This window comes from Mustela erminea, chromosome 8 (assembly GCF_009829155.1).
Source record: "Mustela erminea isolate mMusErm1 chromosome 8, mMusErm1.Pri, whole genome shotgun sequence".
NCBI classification, from domain to species: Eukaryota; Metazoa; Chordata; class Mammalia; order Carnivora; family Mustelidae; genus Mustela; species Mustela erminea.
The window spans coordinates 74,497,829-74,522,028 of NC_045621.1; the positions used below are offsets into that span (position 1 = coordinate 74,497,829).

The window sequence follows — 24,200 nt, forward strand, 5'->3', positions numbered from 1 at the left end:
CATGTTAACTCTAAAATAATGAGATTTTTAGCTTTACTTGTCTTGAACAGTAGGTCCTAAAAATGTTTTCCTCAATTTATTCTCAAAAGATAAATATATATTTTTTCCATTATAGAACAACTCTAACATCTGCACTTGCAGAGTTATACTTAAAGGTACTTTTACATTTCATTACGCACAAAATCATCAAAATAAACATTGAGGATCATGAATGCCTGGCTTTTCAATGAATGCTTCTGTGTATTGTTTCTTTACAAATCACCGTTTTCATTTTAAAGATAATCAATCATAGAGTCACACAATAACAGAACTGGGAAATGATGTGGAGAGGTTACAAATTTACTCACACGTTGCAACTCAATGTGTTTTTAAAAAAAAAAAAAAAAGTACCTTTCTTATTTGTTTATTTATTTATTTATTTGACTGATCTGCTCTTCCTCAGGAGCAAACTTATCACGAGCTTCCAGGAACACCCGCCTGTCTCTTGCTCTTCCCCACATGGTCCCACCACTTCCACCTTCTGAGGCTCTTATCAGGGGCCTATGGATGGCATAATCAAGGGGATTTCCTCCACCTGCCTCCATGCATAATCTGACCCTATGTTTCAAAGGGGATCAAGGATAAAGACCCCTTGTTTTGGCTTTCCCATGAACACATGTAACACTGTCACTACCATTCCATGAGTTGGCTAAAATGGAGAGGGGGCAATAATTATATTCATGAACCTCTCAACCCTTGCTTTTCCTGTCTCTTCTAACCTTCACTGTACTCAAATGAAAAGGGCAGGTTTGCCACCTCCTTTTTCATTTTAGATGCATTATAAATACATCACACCCACTCCTTGAGGTGGCAAGTTATATTCTGTTTTCCCTAGAGGTCATAATGGCAGATGAAATACAAGGACATCCTAGCTTACTGACATCTGAGCTTCCAGAAGGATAAACTAAGCTATTTGCAGTGGGCTGCAATGCTCTCTTTGTGTAACCAGCAGTGGTTTGGTTTCAGACTGGCTTTCACACCCAGAGGATATAAAAGATTTCAACTGACACCAGGTTAACTTAGAAAGATACAATAGGGGAAACGTAGCATGTCTGCGTGATCTCATCAAATGCATCTTCAGTGGAAGCCCTTATGGCAGTCCAGGCATTGCTTCCCAAATCCCATTAATATTATGTTCAACTTGGGGTGCCTGAGTGGCTCAGCGGGCTAAAGCCTCTGCCTTCGGCTTGGGTCATGATTCCAAGGTACTGGAATCAAGCCCTGCATCAGGCTCTCTGCTCGGCAGGGATCCTGCTTCCCCATCCCTGTGTCTGTCTCTCTGCCTACTTGTGATCTCTGTCTGTCAAATAAATAAATAAAATCTTAAAAAAAATTTTTTTTAAATATTATGCTCAACTTGGGGTGCCTGGGTGGCTCAGTGGGTTAAGCCTCTGCCTTCAGCTCATGTCATGATCCCAGGGTCCTGGATTGAGCCCCACATCAGGCTCTTTGCTCAGCAGGGAGCCTGCTTCCTCCTCTCTCTCTGCCTGCCTCTCTGCCTACTTGTTATGTCTCTCTCTGTCAAATAAATAAATAAAATTAAAAAAAAATTTACTCAACTCAGTTGTAAGAAATGAGATCCCACAAGTGAATGCAAGCTCCTCAGACATAAGGAAACCTCAGACATGAAGGAAATCACATCTTGTAATCGCCTCTGAGTATATTTTATAAGTCTCTACAAGATACATTTGAAGTTATGAAGGAACTACCAAAGGAAGCTGAGGTTATGTTTTTTCTGACAGATTTTCATATGCTTATGATCACATGGACCTTTGGGTTTGTATGTCAGATAACAGTCTTCTTAATCCCAATAAGGAGTGTACCCCACAATAAACAATATTGAATATAGCTGACATTCCATATTTATCTTAACTAAGTATGTTTTCAAGGAAACAATGTTGGCAGAGGGTAAATCCAAGGCCATCAAGACATTCAAGACAGGTTTTTTTTTTTTTTTAAGATTTTATTTATTTATTTGACAGACAAAGATCACAAGTAGGCAGAGAGACAGGCAGAAGAGGGGTGGGGGTGGGGGAAACAGACACCCTGCTGAGCAGAAAGCCAGATGCAGGGCTAGATCCCAGGACCCTGGGATCATGACCTGAGCCGAAGGCAGAAACTTAACCCACTGAGCCATCCAGGCGCCCAAGACAGGTTTAGACTTGATTATCCCTCTAGAGGGTAAACCTAAAAATACATTGACAATTTAAAACCATAATAATAATACCTAATTTGCTTGACAAAATTACCCAAAATGAAAACACTGGTCAAGAATAGAATACAAATGTCAGAGCAACTATATACTTCAGGATGATGGCAAAGATACTGATTAATTTTAGACTTTAAGTACCATGTTAAAAAATATCCGGAGTAAACACTAAAAGAGCAAAGTAGAATATAAACCTCCAAACATGTAAAAATCTGAAATGGGATTTTACAAAAAGGCAAAGCTCATGCCATCTACAAGCCTGAGAAAAGGGGCGCCTGGGTGGCTCAGTGGGTTAAAGCCTCCGCCTTTGGCTCAGGTCATGATCTCAGGGTCCTGGGATGGAACCCAACATTTGGCTTTCTGCTCCGCAGGAAGGCTGTCTCCCCCACCTCCCCTTGCCTGCTTCTCTGCCTACTTGTGATTCTGTCAAATAAATAAATAAAATCTCTAAAAAAAAAAATTGAGAGAAGGCAAAAAGGAAATAGAAAGCTCATGATAAGATGATAGAAAGGAAATCCAAGCATACCAGTAATTGCTATAAACATAAATGGACTAAACTCTCCAGATAGTTTCAAAATAAAGATAGGGGTAAAACATAAAAACATAAATTTAAGCTATGTGGCTTTTAAAGGAGACATAGAAAAAAATAATAAAAAACTCCCCTAGTAATTATTATCCAAAAAATAGACTTTAAGACAAAAAGAATTACTAGAGATGAAAAAGTATGCAATAAAAAGAGTTTCAATACATTATGAAGGAATACACAAATGTTAATAATAGTAATAAAAACAGCAAGATTAGAGATGTGTCAAAGATTCAAACTGATTATTAAGGGTTATAATTATATATTTATACTACAATTTGGAAAATATAAACAAAATGGGAACATTCCTAGAAAAATACAGATCATCCAAAATTGACTCAAGTAGAAATAGAAAACTTGAGTCATTTTAGATTGGTTTTAAAGTAAGTTTTTCCAGTCATTTGAAAGACAGATAAAAGCAATCTCACAAATTCTTCCAAAGAGAAAAGAAGGAAGATACAGATGGCCCCGACTTAAAACTGTTCAACTTATGACTTTTGAACTTCAGGCTGGTGTGAAAGTAATGTGAACTCAGTAGAAATTGGGGTTCAAATTTTGATCTCTTCTTGGACTGGTGATATGCAGTCTGCTGCTCTCCTGTGATGCTGGGCAGAGGCAGCGACCCACCCCATCACCAGAATAAACAACTGAACCACCTACAACCATTCTGCACCGATATAACCATTCTGGCTTTCACTTTCGTACAGTATGAAGTCAATTACATGAGCTAATGCACACTTTTTTAATAAAATAGGGTTTGTGTTAGATCATTTTGCCCAACTCTAAGCTAATTTAAGTGCTCTGCACCCATTTAAGGTAGGCTAGGCTAAGCTGTGATGTTTGATACCTTAGGCATATCAAATGCACTTTTTGACTTGTGATATTTTCAACTTAGCATGGGTTTATCAGGGTGTAACCCCATTGTAAGTTGTGGAAGAGTATACTCCTCAATTCATTTTATGACACTAGTATTTCCTATAACAAAAGTACATGAGGATAACAAGAAAAAATTTAGTCTCACTCATGAAGACAGATTAAACAATCATAAAAATTATTAGCTTACTGAATTCAGAAATGGATTAAAAGTTAAATATTATGAGCTAGGCACATTTACACAGTTGGTTTAATTAGAAAATTGATTAACTATATACACATATATAATAAAAGTAAAACCATACGATACATTTTAATAAATACAGAAAAAGCATCTAATAAGATACAGCATCATTTATGAGGAAGGGAAGCAGGCTCCCTGCTGAGCAGAGAGCCCAAAATGAGGCTCGATCCTAGGACCCTGGAGTCATGACCCAAGCCAAAGGCAGAGGCTTTAACCCACTGAGCCACCCAGGCACCCCTAAAAAATCTCATACTTCTTGGTGAAATTTTAAAATATTCCCTTTAAGACTGGGAATAAAGGCAAAATATTTCTAAAGCGTTTGTTTTCTTCTGCCTCTTTATGTTTACCAGAAAATGGGGTGTCTCGACCAAAATGGCGATATAGGAGGTTCTTGAATTTCCCCCTTCCATGTGATGCACCGACTATACATGGAGCAATTTCCTCTGAGAGAAATTCAGAAACTAGCTGAGTGACTCCTACACAGGGCAACTGAGAAATATCCACATTGAAAAGGCCTGCATCTTGGTGCTGACTGCAATTCTCCTCTTTGAAACACTGACAAGTTCTGGCATGTGCTCAACCACTGGGAGATACTAAGAAAAAAGGCAGTGGCTTAGACAATCACAAAGGTGATTGTCTATATCTATACCCATACCTATTTCCATATCTGTATCTATATCAATATCTATATGAATATCTGTATCCATATATCTATATCTGCCTCTATTTCTCTAGAAATTATCAGAAATATATGGATTTTAGAAATACAAGGAATATAGCCAGCCTTATAAATGAAGGAAATCCTGCTATTTGTAACCACATGGATGGTCCTGAAAGGAGTTAGGGCATTATGCTAAGGAAAAAAAGCTGGACAGAGACAGAAAACACTGCATGGTATCACTTATATGTGAAATTTTAAAAATAAATAAATAAAAGCCAAACTCCTAGAGACAGATTGTAGAATGGTGACTGCCAGGGGCTGATGTAGGGAGAAATAAAGAGATAATGCTATAAGGGTATAAATTTTCAGCAGCCATGAGTATGTATTTAATGTTAACATGATGACTATAGTTGGTAATACTACACTGTCTAACACTTATTTTCCTAAGAGAGTAGAACTTTTTTTTTAAAAAAAAATTGTATTTATTTATTTTTGTGCACATACACGCAAGGGGAGGGTGGCGGGTAACAGCAGGAGAAGCAGGTTCCCTGAGCAGGGAGCTTGATGCAGAGCTCGATCCCAAGACCCTGAGATCATGACCTAAGCCAAAAGCAGATGCTTAACTGACTGAGCCACCCAGGTGCCCTAAGAGAGCAGAACCTAAGAGAGTTCATACACACACACTCACACACACACACACACACACACACACAAAGATAAACATATGAGGTGATTGATGTGTCCATTAACTTGATTGTGTGAATCCTTTCACAATGTATATGTATATCAAATCATCATACTGTATGATACTTAAGGTATATGGCAATTTTATTTGTCAATTATACCTCAATAAAACTAAAAAAATATTGAGTATTACACAATTTACAATAAAAAAGGAATAAAAAAAGAATGTACACTTTGACCATTCCTATTTAAATTACCAATTTGTTTGTTTAAATTATTGGTTCTAGGAGTGCCTGGGTGCCTAAGTCAGTTAAGCAGCCAACTCTGGATTTCAGCTCAGGTCATGATCTCAGGGTCCTGGGATTGAGCCCCAAGTCAGGCTCCATGCTCAGCATGAAAGCTGCTTGTCCCTCTCCCTCTACATCTTCCCCCCAACCCTAGCTTACTCTCTCTCTCAAATAAATAAATAAATAAAATCTTAAAAAATTTTTACTGGTTGTAACCAGTACAGTAAAATAAAAAGTTTTTAAAAGTATAAGGAATAAAGAATAGACAAGATGCAATAAAATGGATACTATTTGTAAGATGATATGATTATATAAAAAATATCTAACAAAAGATATTCCAGCCATTTTTTTGAAGAAAATTATAAAACCTTACAGCAAAGACTTTTAAAGAAAAGATAAATTGAGCATGGTAGACCATGCTATTGGATAAGAGGACTCAACATTTGTATGGAAGAGTAAATGGCTGAGATAGATATAATTGTTGAAGTAAAAAGCCAAAAAGGAGTGCTTGGCAGAAACAGTTATAAAGACTTTTTAGAAGTCTGTACTATTAGGACAGCATGGGTTTGGTATAAGGACAGAAAAATGAGCCAATGGAACAAAACAGAGACTCTGGAAATAAGTTGGACATATACAGACACTTAATTTTTAACAGAATGGGCACTGAAAACCAGTGTTAAGAAAGTATGTCACTAAATGACTCTGGAACAATTGGTTATCTATAGAGAAAAAAGAAAACTGCATAAAATTGACTATATAAAGATAACTCCAGGTAGATGAAAGGTTTAAAGCTAAACTACAGCACTTGTAGAAGATGAATACATTGAGGATCTATATGATCGTGAGGTAGGGAAAGACTTCTTAAACAGAATACAAAAGTACAAAGCATGAAAGCACTAGAAACATGTGGTTATGTTAAAGTTGAAGATTAACTTTAACAAGAGACACTAAAAACCAGTGAAAACTGAAGCTATAAACTGAGAATATATCTGCAACATAGGAAATGGAGGATTAGTACAGTATTCATACTACATAAATAACTGCTTACAAATAAACTTTTTAAAAAATTAATGACTCAAAGGTGGTAACTGAGTAGGAATAGAAATTTCACAGAAGAGGAAACACAAATGGCCAGTAAACATGAAAAGATGCTTCACCTCATTAGTTATCAGGGATATGCAAATTAAATAGCCAGTGAGACAGTATTTCACAACCACCAGATTGTCAACAATTTTTAAAAATCAGATAATGTCAAGTGTTGCCAAGGAGTTAACACAATGGAAAGCTTATCTGTTGTTGGTTGGAGTATGAAGTGATACCTCAACTTGGAAAAATAGTTCGGCATTTTTTCATTCAGTGTGTATTAATTAACTACTTAAAATACATTTGGTACTATTCTGGGACCACAGCATGAGCAAACAGATAAAATTGTCATTTCAGGTTGAAATGTACATCTCTTATGGTCAAAATTCCACTTCCTGGAAAGTGTAGGGCCTACAGAACATAACTATATAACCTGGAGAAATCTACATATGTAGATTTCTTAGAATCTACAATACTGCTTCTAAGTCAAACTAAGGAAGAAAGATGATAACCAAAATGTGTATTGTCAGTGGAATGGGTAAATAAATTGGAGTATGGGATACAAAAGAATATAAAACACTGAAGATGAATAAACTACATCTATATATAAAAAGGAATCTCAAAAATTATGTTAGTGGAAAAACTAAATCTATATTTTTATTTGTTTGTTTATCTTTTTTAAGTAGGCTCTGTGCCCAAAGTGAGGCTTGAACTCACAACCCTGAGATCAAGAGTCACATGCTCTACTGATTGAGTCAGCCCCAAAACTAAACATATTATAAAGACATATTCATATTTAGTAGTAAACTATAAAGAAAAGCAAAAGCCTAACAGACAATTCTGCAGAAGAATTACTTCTAGGCAATAAGAAAGAAGTGAGGGGCATCTAAGGTAGAGTTTTATTTTTGAGTTAGGTTATTCGGGAGTTTGATCTTTTCAAAATTACATCTATATTTTATACACACTTTGAAAATATTTTATATTTTACAATAAAAAAATACATGTCCTTAACATACTAATTGGGCCAAGCTTTTTTGTTTGATTATCAATTTGGGTCAAAATAATAAAATAGTAAAATCAAAAACTCACATATGTTACTGCTTCTATATCATATAAAAAATAGTATATCCAATAGCAGTATAATTTTGTCTCAGTGAAAAGTTAAAAAGGAACTTAAAAGTATCAGAAAACCAAGTAAAGGATATATGATAACACGGTTATTAAGAGCAAAATCTACAGAATTACACAAAGTCATCTGAAGGTTCAGCTGAATTGGTACTCAAAAAATATATTTATATATGTAGATTCTTCCAGAGATGTAACTCCCATGGTAGAATCAATCTAAAATTTGTCCCACTAAGAAATAAACCTTAAAAACAGTTAACAAACATGTTAGCAATTCATTTGTAAGAGTTTATATAATATAGAGCCATTCATATAAATTGATCCAGCATAGTGTTTATAATATAAGAATTCACATTTAGTGAACACTATTCAAATATAATTTCAGTTCAAGACCAGCAGATGAGGCTACGGTAATGCTTTTCTGAATAGAAATATTGAAATTGAGGTTCTTTCTAAGAGGTTAATGATTACTTTGACCCTTTAAACCAAATTCTAATAAATAACTTCTCTTTACACTGTAGCTAGGAAGTTAGGGAGGAACTACCATCCTTGATGCACAGAACAGTGCCTGCACATATAAATATTGTTTACAGAAGATTCTTAATTTTAGATTTCTGTAGTTTAAAACATTAATAATTTTGATGTAAAAAAAGCTTATTCAATGACCAACATGCACTTTATATGAATTCCAAATCTATGCCCTTACTGGTAAGTATATACTCATCTATGATTTTATGGAATTTTCACAATGCATATAAACAAATGAGCATTGCCATGAATTAATATTACTACTGTATATCCATAGGAAACTATGCAACAATAATTAAATTCGTAGAATGAATATTCAATTTCACCCATTAGATCAAGAACTACACATTTTTCAAAACTTCAGTATAATAAGAAAAAAGGCTTCTCTGATTAAAGATAAAGTATACAACATTCAATCAAATAATCAGATTTCTAAACACCTAAGTATTTAGAAATGTCAAGTGAAATTAGTCTAGGGGATTGTCAATTTTAAGCGAAAAGGTTAGTCGTAAATGAAACACTGCTTTTTTAGGCATGATCTGTAGAGTCAATAACAAAAACAAGGTTTGACTACCTTAAAATTACCCACCATATATATAAATATTTCCATGTGTGTAAATGTGTGTGCGTTTATATATGTATACATATAAAAGTATATATGTTTTCCCTTTTTTTTGAGATACATGTACATAAAGTCATTTTAGACATTTTCTCTGGATGCTATAAATTAAGGTGTTAGGTTTTTACACAATGTATTTTTGGTATGTAGTCATAATGTTCTCCAATTCTCTAGTTCTGTCAGTTTCACAATGCTCTAGGGTGTGAAATTGACAAGAAATGGTGCAAAACCAACAACCTGAAGCATAGAACTTTAATAAGAAGTTACCATGCACAATGTTTGAGAAAGACTAGAAAAATAAATATTTGACAGCAATGACTATGCTCCAATTTGATGAGATGTTTCAAACAAAGAATCCCAGATTCTTCCAAATGCATGAGTCCTTCTATATGTACAAATGTTTAAAAAATCGAAGTAGGATAATCCAGACAAATACCACACTACCTAAGAACCTTAGAGGGAAAGATATGTAAGAATGAAATCTTACAGTCACAGCAGTTGCTTATTTCCCTAGAGTTAAGCTATAGTTCCCACTTTTGCATTCTTATAGATAATGGTCATTTCGAACCCTCTCTCTGAAGCAGCCTTTTTAAATTTCCTTCCCGCAAATCTGAAGTAACAATTTAAAAAAGGAAGAGTGTGGAAGGTCACCTTTGGTATTGTGTGTTTTCCATCATTAAAATCTGTCTACTCATTGCCCTAACAAATTAGTTACCATTATTTGGCAGCCCAGAAATCTTTTAAACATTAAATGTGATATTATATAAAAAGGACTTAGCATAGTGGCTGGCACAAGTAAGAACTCAATGAACTGTGATGGTGGAGGTACACGTTTCTCATTATGTCACTCTTGACCGCTCCTATTCTAGACTTTCTACATTACTTCATGAGGGCAAAGTCCAATATTAGTAGCGAAAAAAGCAGCCAGAAAAATATGGGCTGCTTCTGTTTTCTTAATAAGGGATTTATAATGATGAGGAGGAGGAAGAGGAAATAATATTAGTAATGATGCTGCCTTTGTGCTTTATAAACATCTTTCAAAGACATCATTTCATGTAACAGGCATAGCATCTCTGTAAGTTTTGTAGAGCAGATATCACTTTCCTTATCTTAAGGATGAGGAAATTAAACCTCAGAGAGGTTGAAAAAGTAGCCCAAAGGACACTGACTGCACATTAGGCCATTGAATGCAAAATGGAGACCAGAAGCCACATCACTTCAATCCAAGTACTCCCTTATGATTTAAATCAGCATGGCACTCCATCTTGAAATATTAATCCTTTGGAGCAAGTAGAGTTTCATGTGGGTGTTTCATGGAACTCCTGGACTAACGTGATCAGTTCAAATAAATGAATAAGTACTCAACATTAAAAACAGACCCCTTGCTGCCTTGGTTTGGGTATAGCAAAAGGAAGACAATTTATCAGATAACATTTCAGTTTCTTTGACTTTATTATTCTTATAAATTGAATTATTATTCTGAAAAATTATTCTTATAAATTGAAAATATATTTAAATGGACTCTAAATTATTGTACTTAAAAATATTCTTCAGTTTAGTTTTTCCAAAAAATAACACTGAAAACAATGTAAAATACAACTGAGTTATTTTCTGGTCCACAGAACTTTCAAGGGGAGTTGTGTTAGCTAAGCAATATTAGGATCCTACAGCATGAATTATCTTATAATGAAATACCTGGGAAAAGTTCTATGTAATTGGGAAAATAATATCTTCAAAGTAAATGATTGCTACAGTTATAAATGTATACTTCTGGCCTTTTAAGGATTAACCATGAGAAAAACATTAATGTTCACTACCCAAAAATATTTATACATTTCTTAAGTAGACTATAATAATATAGTCTTTCTGCTTAGATATAATCTTTATTTTTAAAAACTTAGAATTATATATAAACAAGGTTGGATTGGGAATTATTTGATTAAAAATGTAACCAATGAACCCGTCCAAATAAAAACTCTTTTGAATAACCCCCATGGAAAAACAACATGTCACACCTAAATTCTACATATTTAAGCCATATGTAGCACATCAAAGCTACCATAAAGGGACTGAAAAGATTTATTTTGAACATTGAGAAAATCTTACTTGTGAGCAGATGCCTAGACTTAGCCTGGAGGCAGCAGGTTTTCATTGGGTGACTAATCACATCACTGGGGCATTTTGTGAAGTCTCTAGAAAGGATATTTAGTAGTAAAAAGCCTGCATATTGAAGTTAACAAACCAGCTAGGCACGTCAAGATATTTCTGAAGAGCCTCCCCCAATCACAATGAATGCCCTAAATCTTAAAAACTAGCAGTTTATTCCTGTTCTCTGAGGACAACTGCCCTTCGTCAAGTTTGACTCTGACAAAAATCAGTGAGAATTTTACCTGAACAAAATGCACTAAACTCCTGCAGCAGAGTCATCTCCATAATAATCTCTCGCTTGATTCCTCAAGTTCTCAGGGCAGCTAATTCTGGAGAAACTCAGAACACATTGCAAATTTTCTTGTTTTTGTTTTTTATTTTTAACTACAAATGCAACCCATCTTCAAAAATCTACACAAATGCTAAAAAAAGGCCACTACGAAATGAAGTCATATGAAAAATAACCCTAGAATTGTTCAGCTTAAGGGGATCATAAAGAGTACTAAAAATGTCCAAATCTCTCACATAGGAGGTAAGGAATGTGAAGCCCAGAGACTTAATATGACTTACTCAAGTTCTCAAAGTCAGGGGGTACAGCCTTAGGATAAGAACCCAGAAAACCCAAATCATCTCGTGTTCTTTCCACCACACCATGACCACTTTCATATGGAAGGGAGTGTGAAAGAGACACATTCGTGAAGTTGGGATCTTAAAATTTTTTTCTTTCTCATAGTGAAGCCCCTTTTTGGCCCCCAAGAAAGCAGCATTATTATATGTGTAAGTATTTCTAAAAATAATTCTAGTTTAAATCTACTATTATCTGGTCTCAATATGTTACACTTTCTTTCCAAAGGACTGATGTCATCAGAAATCCTTAATATTGGTTAGCAAACTGTGGTCTTTAATTGCTAAAGACAACATCTGTAAATTCTCAGTCAGGAGAACTCTGGGACCACAAAAAAAAAAAAAAAAAAATCAGGGCTAGTTTAATGCATGAGTGATAGAAATCAGTGTGAAACATACACTTCAAGTAGTCTTGTTATTTTATGTATTTACAGGTTTATAACCCATTTATGAATTCTTGATAAAATATTAAATCAGGAAATCACTAAAAATTATTAAAACAGAGTAGCACAAATAGTTTTTAAATTTTTCTTAAATCTAAACCCCAAAGTAACATCTTCTAAAAAGATTCAAATATTTATATTTTAAGCTAGAGTATCAGGAAGAAAAAAGGTTAAATCCTAATAACATAGTGGAGTTAAAACACGACTTTGGGGCACCTGGGTGGCTCAGTGGGTTAAGCCTCTGCCTTCTGCTCTGGTCATGATCCCAGAGTCCTGGGATCAAGCCTGCCTCGGGCTCTCTCTGCTCAGCAGGGAGCCTGCTTCCCCCTCTCTCTTTGCCTGCCTCTCTGCCTACTCCTGATCTCTGTCAAATAAATAAATAAAATCTTAAAAAAAAAAAAAAACACGACTTCAAACAAAATTTAGTTCATATTAAATATTACCACTAGAGTAAAAACTGGATTAGAGAAAACTAATGAAAATATTTTTTGTACTCAGAAAAATGGGAAATTAAGTTTCTTTTTTGTTCAAGTTTCCTGAAAATCCCAGAAGGAAACATTTAATTTTCTAGGACACATTGATAGACAGAGGTAAGAAGGCTACACAGCTAGAGCTGAATTAATCAAGCAAACATCATTGAGAATCAGCAGAACTTTCCTGGTGATTAAACTCAGTTTGAGACAGCTGGAGGTGGACCCAATCTTGCCGGAGGTTCCATGAGAACAGAATGTTAAGGGCACAAAACGGTCTTCAAAAACAGACTATGTAAACCATTGTAAACCTGTCAGTATTTTCAAGTATACAGGGTAATATGTGAGTAAAAATCAAGAGGGTAAACCTCACATTTTCAAATTAGAGATATCTTATTAACTAATATAGCTTCTTACCTAATTTCATTCTTATTTTTCGAGTTGGATCATGTTTACATGAAATATTTGCCTTCTCCAATTTCCTAAAATTTCCAAGGGTCATGGAACTATTAATAATCAGAAATGCGAAAGACTGAATACCGTAGTGTTCCAAGGCTGGAATTACTTTAATTGTTAATCCTAAAATATTAAATCTAACTATATCTGGATTCCCGTTTGATCTATTTAATACCAATGTTGGAAAAATTCCAAAATTGTCCACACCCCTAATTAGAGTGGCCATACATCACAGTAAAAAGCAACCCAACTTTATGCCTGGGTCCTGGCTAAATCATAAATAACTCTTAAAAGGGTCCCATTTTGATGATAAATTATATAACCATCAACTATATAAAACTTTGAATGGCTTCTTCCCTTACTCTCTTAGTCCCTAAGAAGACTTTCTTCCATGTAACTTAATACTAGAAAAGAAATTAATGCTGACTTCTCCTTAATAGAAAATTTTCAATTTCAATATACAAGCTTGACTTTTTAGGTGTTACCTCCTGTCCCTTCCCACTTTGTTACCAGTATGAATTTTGCTTCTTCCTATGGAAATTGTGCATTACTGTTTTGACATTCCCTGCCCCCAGTCCTCCAACCCCTTAGTGCTTAGTTGGCTTGGAAGCACAGACTTACTTGAAAATATTAAATCTATGACAATGTTTTAAAATCACTAAGTAACTTAAAAATCAATTACTGCAATACAGTTCATTTGTAAACTGGGTACAGCTTTTGTACTGATAAAAGAATAATTTAGGACAAAATTTATGGTTAATAAATACCATTGAAAAAACACCTCAATGAATGAATGATAAGGAATGGACTTCATAGACAGGTGGTTTAGTGTGAAGAAATAGAAAAATTCTTATGCCACAAAGAGAAAGGGACAGAAGGGTGACAAGATAAAGGAGAAGAAGCATAAAATCAAAAGCATAGGGGCGCCTGGGTGGCTCAGTGGGTTAAGCCGCTGCCTTCGGCTCGGGTCATGATCTCAGGGTCCTGGGATCGAGTCCCACATTGGGCTCTCTGCTCAGCAGGGAGCCTGCTTCCCTCTCTCTCTCTCTCTTTCTCGTTCTCTCTGCCAGCCTCTCTGCCTACCTGTGATCTCTCTCTGTCAAAAAAAAAAAAAAAAATCTTTAAAAAAAAAAAAATCAAAAGTGTAATTAAGTTTGAAAGAATCCCTGTCACCCACTGGCTTTGCATAATGACTAGCATGTCCTAAGGCACCAAAAGTTATAAACTTGGTCTACTGGGATATTTTTATCTTTTTTACTGTAAAAATGTAACTCAGACTTTATCATGGAAGTCACTTGTTAAAATGGACTAGGTTTTTAGAAATAAATATTGAGCGGACTGAAATGCATTTATGTCTTCAAGTGAAATATGCATACATTGGCCTTCAATCCATAATGTTCAGGTCCAGCTAATATTGTTCCCCTTTTGTACAAAAGAGGAAGCCAAGGCTATAAATGTAGAAAAGTGCACCTCTGCTTCAATTTTTCACAACTGTCTTGTTTCTAAGTCTCATGCTAGGTTCTATAGCATATGCAACTTTGTTTCATCATCACTCTTATCCAATCAGGTATGTTTTACAGATGCAAAAACTGAGTTTAGAGACTTTAGACAACTTTCCCACAGAGCTGATAAAAGTCAGGGTCAGGGTTTGAACCTCTGGCTGCCAAATCCCAAACTCCTTGCCACTGTGCTCTGTAATCTCTCTCTGAAGAGCTCCTTCACAATCAACTTATTTGTGGTGCTTCTTCTCGAAGACTCTCCATTACCTGCCCAGTAGAGCACAACCCCCTTGAACCAGTCTCTAAGGTGGTTTTAAAACAAGCTGAAAAGCATTAAAAAACCCACATGCCAGCAGTTTGGATTTAATTGATCGGGGTAAAGTGTAGGCATCAGCACTATTTAAAAGTTCCCCAACGGATTGTAACATGCCGCTGCAGCTGGGAAGTCTCCCAGAGACTTGCATCCAGGGGTCCCCTGCAACGGCTTGTCTGCTCTGCCAAAACGCTGTTTCCTGACAGTTCTTCCCAGCCATCTCACCCTCAGACATGCCACGGACCACCATTTAGCTCTAATCTTTACACAAAGAAGTAATGCCCATCAGAGGAAAGAAAGTCCTACTTTTTCAGCTTCACATCTCCTTTCTGTACAAAGGTTCAGCCTTTGCAGTTTGAGTATCACAATTCCTGCGCTGATTCTTGGGCACTTCTTTGAAATTAAAACTGTGTAACATGGAAAGTTTGTAAGTCATCTTTCCCTGATCTATTCCTGCTGCCATTTTTATGAGGCAAAGAGAGATAGAAATTCATAGAATATTAGTATTAGGTCAACCACGATTATATCTAGTTAGCTTAGAGCACCGTGCCAATGAGGCTAATATTGTGACTTTCACATCTAGTTAGCTGTTTGGATTCACAAACCCAAACCACCTTTAATCCGGGGTAGGCAATGCACAAATGTCAGCAATTATGCAGTTGATCATAATAGAGATGCGTATATGTGAATGTGTGTGTGTGTGTGTGTGTGTGTGTGTGTGTGTGTGTGTGTGTGAAAATCCAAAGGCATCATCTTCAAATGCAAGCAAGAGCATATTTTAAAAAAGCAGCAGTGTAGCCAACTTAGACCGATTAGAAGAGAAAAGGAAAATGTCTAGTTGATCAACAGTTAGCTGATCATAATATTAACCAAGTCCTTCATGCCACGTTTCTGCAAGCTAACATTGAATATAATATAAAATCACGCCCACTTCAGCTCAGCTGGGATTTTGAGTTATTAAACAAAAAGAATGTGTTAAATTAACAGTCACACTCAGCATTAAACCCCTAGAAGCAAAGGCATTGAAGATAAGACGTCCATTGTCAAATCATGACTTTGTATTACAGTCCCAAAGGTAAGATCACCCAGTGTTATGTATTTCTCAGAAAACTAAATGTATGAGATTAAAAAACAAACCCTCTGCACAAAAGGGTGAGCTCAGTGCAATACTGAATGCTGTCATGTTTGTGGATTTAAGGCATGCCTTCCTATTATTTTAATGTAGTTTTGTTCTTTCTTCTTTTCCTTTTCATATATTAGTGTGACTCACATTGAGGTACTTCAGAAGTTTTCATTTCACAAAGCTGAGGTCCCTCACGTCCCTGCTGTTTTACACGGACTAACACATCTGAACGGATTTTATGGAAGAGACCCACAAGTGATATTGTTCAAGCATGAATACTTGAGTGTATTTCCTGAAAGTTGTGGAAGGAAAAACACACATCAGGTAGGCTAAGGCTGGACACCAGGACTGGACACAGAGGGTCAATACAGCACCTGCTCAGGAATTGACCAAAGAGCAGCTTTTCACATTGGGACAGACATGTGGGAGGACAAAGGCCAATAGACTGGATCATCATCCAATTACCCGGGAAAATGGCTTCTGCCTTCCTCACCTATTAACCGTGGCCAGAAACCATGCAGTCATCATCTGGCAACTCTACAAGCTTTCACTGGGACAACTTTTAATTACATCACATTCCTATCATTTTCTCTCTGCCTCTTTCATCTTTCATTTTTTTTATATGAATATGTCTGTTATTCTCAAAAGTAAACTTCTCCAAAGTAAAAGTATGTTAAAAAATTCAAGAGTACAAAAGGGTATAATACTTAAATGAAAGTCTACTTCAAACAGTATGAAAGAGAATACAGTCAAAAGTAATTCTACTTTGAACTCCATCTCTAGACTCCCTATGAAATGGATTCATCCCTTCTTTTTCTCTTTCTTCTCCTTCCTCCCCCTTCTTCTACCTAATACACACACAAACATATCTCTAATGGAAACAACATATATTTTGTACTGCATATTTCTTGTTTTACTTATACCTTACACATTATCCCATATCAGTTGTTACTGTTACTGAAATTCATATGTTAAAATCCTAATGCCTAATGCGATGGCATCAAAAAGTGGGGACTTTGGGAGATGATTATGTCACAAGGGTAAGTCTTCATAAATGGGATTTATGTTCTTATAAAAGAGACCCCACAGAGATCCTGTGTCCCTTCTGCCATGTGAAGATACACAAAAGGTCTACAACCTGGAAAAAAGACCTCACCTGACCATGCTGCCCGCTGACCTTGGATTTCCAGCTTCTAAAACTATGAGAAAGACATTTCTGTTGTTTATAAGCTACTCCATCTGGAGTATTTTGTCATAGCAGCCCAAACAGGCTAAGACAATGTCACCTTGCATGGATGAACCATGATTATTACCATCACCCATTGCTGGGTATTTTTTTCTATATCTTCCTGCAACAAATAATGTCAGAATAAAGTCCTGTATGGATTTGTACATAGATACATGCAACAAAATTTGCTGCTCTATGTGACTTTGTTTACATATGCAAGCATACACACAGACTAAATCTGGGGTAGGGGAATTGCTGGGCCAAAAGATACGCATATTCTAAGTTTGGGTAGTTATTGCCACATTGCCTTGTCAAATACACAAATGAATTTACACTCCGTCCAACAATGAACAAGAGTACTACCATGACCATACATTTGCTAACTCATTGTATTATCATAAGATTTGATCTTGCCGGGCGCCTGGGTGGCTCAGTGGTTAAGCCGCTGCCTTCGGCTCAGGTCATGATCTCAGGGTCCTGGGATCGAGTCCCGCATCGGGCTCTCTGCTCAGCAGGGAGCCTGCTTCCTGCTCTCTCTCTCTATCTGCCTGCCTCTCTGCCTACTTGTGATTTCTCTCTGTCAAATAAATAAATAAAATCTTTAAAAAAAAAAAAAAGATTTGATCTTGCCCATCTGATAAGAAAGTCTCACTGTATTTTTAATTAGATAAATGTTTTTATGAGTGGCAATTAGCAAATAATGTATTGAGTTCTGGACAAGTAATCACAGATCCTGTACTTAATGGTAGTCTCTCTTAGTCAATGTTTTAAATATATTATGTACTATGTATGTGTCTAGTGTTGTAGTGAAGTTCACATATTTAAAAGAATTAGGACATAGTTCTTAGCTCAGTCTGGAGAGAAAAATATTTAGGGATAGGTATAATAAGAGAATATGAATTGGATATAGAAATGGTTAACTTTGGGTAAAAAGCTTGTTCCTTAAATATACCTTACTAATCTGTTTTTACATTTTATAAACATATTCAAATGGGATAAGGAAAAAGTATATAATATGCTTGTCTACAAGAAGCACCATGACAATTAAAGCTAAAAATTAAAGATCCTGATCCAATGAAAAATTATCTTAGGTGACCCATCTATACTTATAATCTATATTTATTGAAATAAGAATATGCAGAATAATTTATCAAACTATCTTACTTGATACTTATTCTAGGGACTTAGAGCTTTGTCTGAAAAAAAAAAAAAAAAGGACACAGCCTGTCCTCTGTCCACTGTTTTTCAGATGTTGTTAAGCTCTTTTGATTAACAGAATCCAAACACAAACTTTTGTCTTCTGCCCTTCCTCCTCTCCCAACTCACTGAACCATTAAACTTTTAATATATGGTGATTCTTATTAACCGTTGGATTTGTTATACCATACTAAAGAAGGTTGCCCTTTAATAAGGGTGTGTTAAGGATAGTTAATTATATTACACAGAAATCCCTTTAAGTATTCAGATCCCATAAAATGTAATAATAATGTTAACATTATTGACTGGTAAGGTTACTACTTGAGCTTTTAATTATCTTTCCAACCTTCTTTACAAGCTGTCTTCCAATCAACAGGAAGGCTTTAAAATTTTATTCCTGGACTAAATTTGATTCACTGATCATACTCCCTTTCCACATTTTCCCTTAATTTCCAAACTTCATTACATTGTTTATGGCCAACTGGTAATTTCTCCTCCAAAAGTAAACCTTTGAGCTGGGCTGCCCACAGACGGAGGCAGAAGAAGCTGATGTGTGGAAGGTGCTGAACGGGGGTTCAGAAGTCTAGGTTTGACTTCCAGTTCTGCTATTTGGCAAGTCATTCCCCAGATGCTGATTTAATATTACTGTAATGAGCAAATACTTAACTACTTTATTTACTTCCCAGGGTTATGGTAGGGATCAAGTGAAATTATGGGTGGAAATGGATGATGAGAATTAGCAATTAGTTTCCTCAACCTCCTTTCAAAATCTCCCTTCTGTATCTATGCCCAGCAGTCTACACGGCCTACACTTTTTCAAAGCCTCCCCCGTGGGCCATGTTATTTGAGTCTTCCACACTCTAGCCCTGTATTTCCCACCAAAATTTACCTGCTTTAGGTTTTATCTCTCAAACTCTAATTCTTAATAGAAGACAGCTATAACAGAAGAAAGAATAATTTGTAAGTAATAATGGGTTACATTTATTGAGTACTTCATGCATTTATTGAGTACCTCATGCCAAACCATAAAGCTATCATTGGCAATCTTACAGCTTTTACTATAACTTCTGATTATATCATATTCTTGCCATTTTCCCTCAGTTTGACACACCAAGATCTTTATATACAATACTCTCACTTAATCTTTACAGCAAATGCATGCATGGAAGCCATTCTTCTTCTTCTCCAGCTGAGGAAACTGAGACTTGGAAAGTGAAGTAATTTGCGCAGTCATACTGCTAAGTTGTGGTGGAGCCAAGGCTTTGAACCTTTGAATGCTTGAAACTTCCCCATAATCACTGCGCTCTGCTGCTTCTCCTACATGCAGAACTAATGTAATGGACAAATTCTCATTGATGTATTACCTTATTTATTTAACATGCTCCTGCAATTACAGAGTCTGAAGTTGAAAGATCTACTTTTTTTAAGAGTTATTTATTTTATTTTATTTTTTTTTTTTAAGAATCTTCTTTTTTTTTTTTTTAAGATTTTATTTATTTACTTGACAGAGAGAGATCACAAGTAGGCAGAGAGGCAGGCAGAGAGAGAGAGGAGGAAGCCCCTGCTGAGCAGAGAGCCCGACGTGGGACTCGATCCCAGGACACTGAGATCATGACCTGAGCCGAAGGCAGCGGCTTAACCCACTGAGCCACCCAGGCACCCAAGAGTTATTTATTTTAGAGAGAAAAAGAAAGGGTGCACACACAAGTAGGGGGAGGGGTAGAAGAAGAGAGAGAAACCTGAAGCAGACTCCACAGTGAGCAGGGAGCCTGACACAGGACCCTGAGATCATGACCTGAGCCAAAACCAAGTCAGCTGCTGAACTGACTGTGCCACTCAGGTGCCCCTGGAAAATCATCTACTTTAACCATCCATCCAATCCTTATTCTTCTCTATCACACACCTAAGTCACATTCTGCCTTTTGCTTCAATCAGGGACATACTCTATGTCCAAAAAAAGAATCTCTTCATATTCAGACAACTCTTTTAAGAAGTTCTGTATATCACATAAAGATCTTTCTTCCTGAAAAGCCCATCCACTGATCTTAATTTTACCTGAAAACTTTATTGAAAAGGAGGTAGATGGGGGGAAATTGATGAAATAGATAGAGGTGATTAAAAGTATACCTATTGTGATGAGCACTGAGTCATGTATAGAATTACTGAATCATTACGTTGTATACCTGAAACTAATATAACACTGTATGTTAATTATATTTCAATAAAAAATTTAGGAAACAAACAAACAGAAAAAGAAAAAAATTCAAATAAAAAGGAAGGGGGAATAAAGAAAGGAAACACTATAACTCAAACGTTATAATAAATCATCTAATGATCTCTTCTCCTTGGCAAAGTACTGAGCATACCTTGGCCATGGTAGTTACCCTCAAATGAAAGCACTTAAAGCTCTCTGCATCTCTCCCAAACCTCAGGCATACTCTGACCAACTGAGGAAACTTCACTGATACAGGTATTCAATTTCTTCTAATCCCACCTAAAATACTATATTAAGATCGTAGGGGGTGATCATGTTATGCTTTTGATTCATACATGAGTTTATGGTTTAATATTCCTACAACTTTTCTCTCTCCCTACTTCATTTACTGTAGCTGAAACCGACCTTGTTGGAGTTGATCCATCTTTTGAAAGAGTGCTTCTAACTGGGACTGCCATTGGAATCGCCTTGGGAGTTTTAAAAATATTGCTTCCCGTGTAGCACTCCTAGAGATTCTGATTTATTTGTATGAGATGTGGCCTAGGTTTTGAGATTTATATTAGTTGTATTTCCCTATGTACTTATTTTCTCACCTTCATGTCATCTACAGATGCAATAGCCAAGTCATCAATGTTCTCCCCAAGTCATTGCAGAGTCCTAGACCCTCACTTTAAGTGAATAATTGGCCAGGTACACTTGGGTGTAGGGATTCAACCAATTACAAATCTACCAAATTACATTATCATTCAGTCCACAGTTTTCTATTCTACTCACAAAATAATATCAAATAATATCAAAAAGATTTGGTTAAGGGGCGCCTGGGTGGCTCAGTGGGTTAAGCCGCTGCCTTCGGCTCGGGTCATGATCTCAGGGTCCTGGGATCGAGTCCCGCATTGGGCTCTCCGCTCGGCGGGGAGCCTGCTTCCTCCTCTCTCTCTCTGCCTGCCTCTCTGCCTACTTGTGATCTCTATCTGTCAAATAAATAAATAAAATCTTTAAAAAACAAAAAAGATTTGGTTAAATGTCTTACAGAAGGTGAGTCTCTAGGGCAGTGTTTAAAAGCATGGATTCTGGAGCCTCCTCTCATAAAGTAGGTATAACAGCACTTACTGATAAGGGTATTACAAGGACTAAATGAGATGAAGCCTCTGGCATATAGTTGGTTTGAAAGTGTCAATTATCACTGCTGTTTTTTTGCAGCCCTTTTATGCACTATTTACTGCAAACACTTGATTAAAGGACAATGATAAAACTTGTTGATAGAGGTCCAATGTTGGTTAAATCAGTTGTAGCTAAAGCAAGAAATAAGTGTTAGAGATCATTTCTAAGCCATCCCTATTTTTTCCCTACCCCAGTTAAGCATGATTCATAAACCATTAAAGGATTTCTAACTATTGTGTATACAGAGTGACATCCACGGCTTGCTCCCCCTAATTTGCATAAAAGTTGTTATACACCTAAATTGCACAATATTTGAAAACTTCAGTTAAGCAAGAATTAACTAATTTGTCATAAATATTGTATTACCCATTGCACAAAAATAAAAATATATAAAATGTAGACAAATGCGAGAAAAAAATCCCTGTGGATTAATTTCTGAATCTGCTAACTCCTGAATATTTTGAAATTTCTTCAAAATTCAAGCTCCTCTTTCTTGTTCTCCAAGAAAAAACACTTGAGTAAAGAAATACACCTCGGGTATCTGAGTGACTCAGTCAGTTAAGCGTCTGCCTTTGGCTCAGGTCATGATCCCGGGGTCCCAGGAGTGAGCCCTGCGTCTGGCTTCCTGCTCAGTGAGAAGTCTGTTTCTCCCTCTACCTCTGCCCCTCCACCCTGCTCATGCACATGCTCGCGCATGCCCTCTCTCTCTCTTTCAAATAATAAAATCTTTAAAAAAAAAAAATACCACCTTAACTTGCTGGTAGAAACAGAGGGCTTCTAGATGTAAAGTCATTACCTCCATCATCTTCTAAAAAACCAGCACTACCAAAGAGTGAATCAGAGGGGGGAAAATAGAAGTAGAATTATCATAGATCTCCAAATGAAATTCACACACCAATTTGAAATGTCGGCAAAAAGATGTTCGGTTAAATAGCCTGATGGTATTGCAGACTCCCTGGATGGAACAAGCAGACGAAAATTCCTCGCTCTGACAGAATAGGCATTTCCTGTGGGAGGCACCTGTTTATTATTCAATTGCCATTTGTCGAGAAAATATAGCTTTGAGCAATCTCATCTTTTAGGAAATTAAAAGAAATAGAATTCCTCAAATTACTAGCAAATTTAACTTACTAGTCCCTTTCCTAAGAATCTGAAGACAAGTTAGGAAAAATGTTTTTTGAGGATACATAGTTATTAAAATTCATATTATGGATTCACACTGGTATTTTGCTGTAACAAACAGACCACACGGCCAGACAGGATTGACCTAAGTAGGGGAACACTGGAGCTGACATGGGGACTAAAGTAGTGATCATTAAGGAAAACAAGAGTTAGAAACGTTTCCCAAAGAACGTAGTTTAAACACCAGAAAAAGCCACTAATACAATCCAGAACAATTAGAAGAACTAATGCATAATACGGTAACATTTATGAATATGTGAAAGCAGAAAACAGATTGATAAGAGAAGGCAAAAACTATCTTCTGAGATTCAAAATAATCAGATTGAAATAGTGGTATACTCTTAAAAGACAGAAAAATACTGAAAGTAAATTAGAGAGGAGAAGGGAGTTGAGGGAAATTGGAAGGGGAGGTGAACCATGAGAGACCATGGACTCTAATAAACAACCTGAGGGTTTTGAAGGGGCAGGGAGGTGGGAGGTTGGGGGAGCCAGGTGGAAGGTACTACGGAGGGCATGTATTGCATGGAGCACTGGGTGTGGTGCCAAAACAATGAATTCTGTTACGCTGAAAAGAAATTTTAAAAAATTAAATAAAAAAAAAGTAAATTAGAGTCTGTCCTATGGAACAATAGACTCTGAGAAATGAATTAGATCATTGTGGGTGTGGGAGGTACCATTTAACTGAAAGAAGATACGGTTTATTGAACAGTTCTTTATTGGGTAGTTAAGAGTTAATCCATTTCCAAAACTTGAGTTAATTGCTCCCACATTCAACTGATCAGTTTGGACTCAGAATTGGTTTTCTGGTTTGGCACGTCACGTGATGGACAGAGAACCGAGGTGCTATTTTAGACTGGGTATAAAAAGGTTAACTTAAAGAAGTTACCCCAAACATCTCCTCTGCATTATTTACTAATCAAGTGCAGGGTAGCCTAACACAAAATTCTGTTAAAGTATAAGTAGTTTACTTCTATTTTTTTTATCTTGAGAATCAAATTATTAACTGATGTCTAGCCACTCTCCGTGGGGATATTTATTAAAAAAGAAAATAGTGAGTGAGGCAGATACTAGGAAGTGAAAAGTGAGAAGAAAGGTAATGCAAAGTCTGAGTGAGCAAAGAGGATTTTAAAATATAGCCTTAGGTGAGATAAAGGAAAATTAATCTTTATTCCTCTATTTCTCTGTGGGGAGGTTGCCCAGATGTTT

General features: G+C 36.2%; 1 protein-coding gene across 7 annotated transcripts in view; it reads right to left on the reverse strand.

The window, feature by feature from the left end:
- Window positions 1-24,200, reverse strand: part of ZNF385B (zinc finger protein 385B) — a 383,402-nt gene that overhangs the window by 255,305 nt on the left and 103,897 nt on the right. The window contains exon 2 of one of the 7 annotated variants that reach the window (XM_032356099.1): window positions 11,042-11,127. The exons of the other annotated variants lie outside the window; for them this stretch is intronic. Within the exon in view, the coding sequence (XP_032211990.1) occupies window positions 11,042-11,087 (46 nt within the window). The 5' untranslated portion in view covers window positions 11,088-11,127. The remainder of the gene's footprint in view (window positions 1-11,041; window positions 11,128-24,200) is intronic. 7 annotated transcript variants of the gene reach the window in all.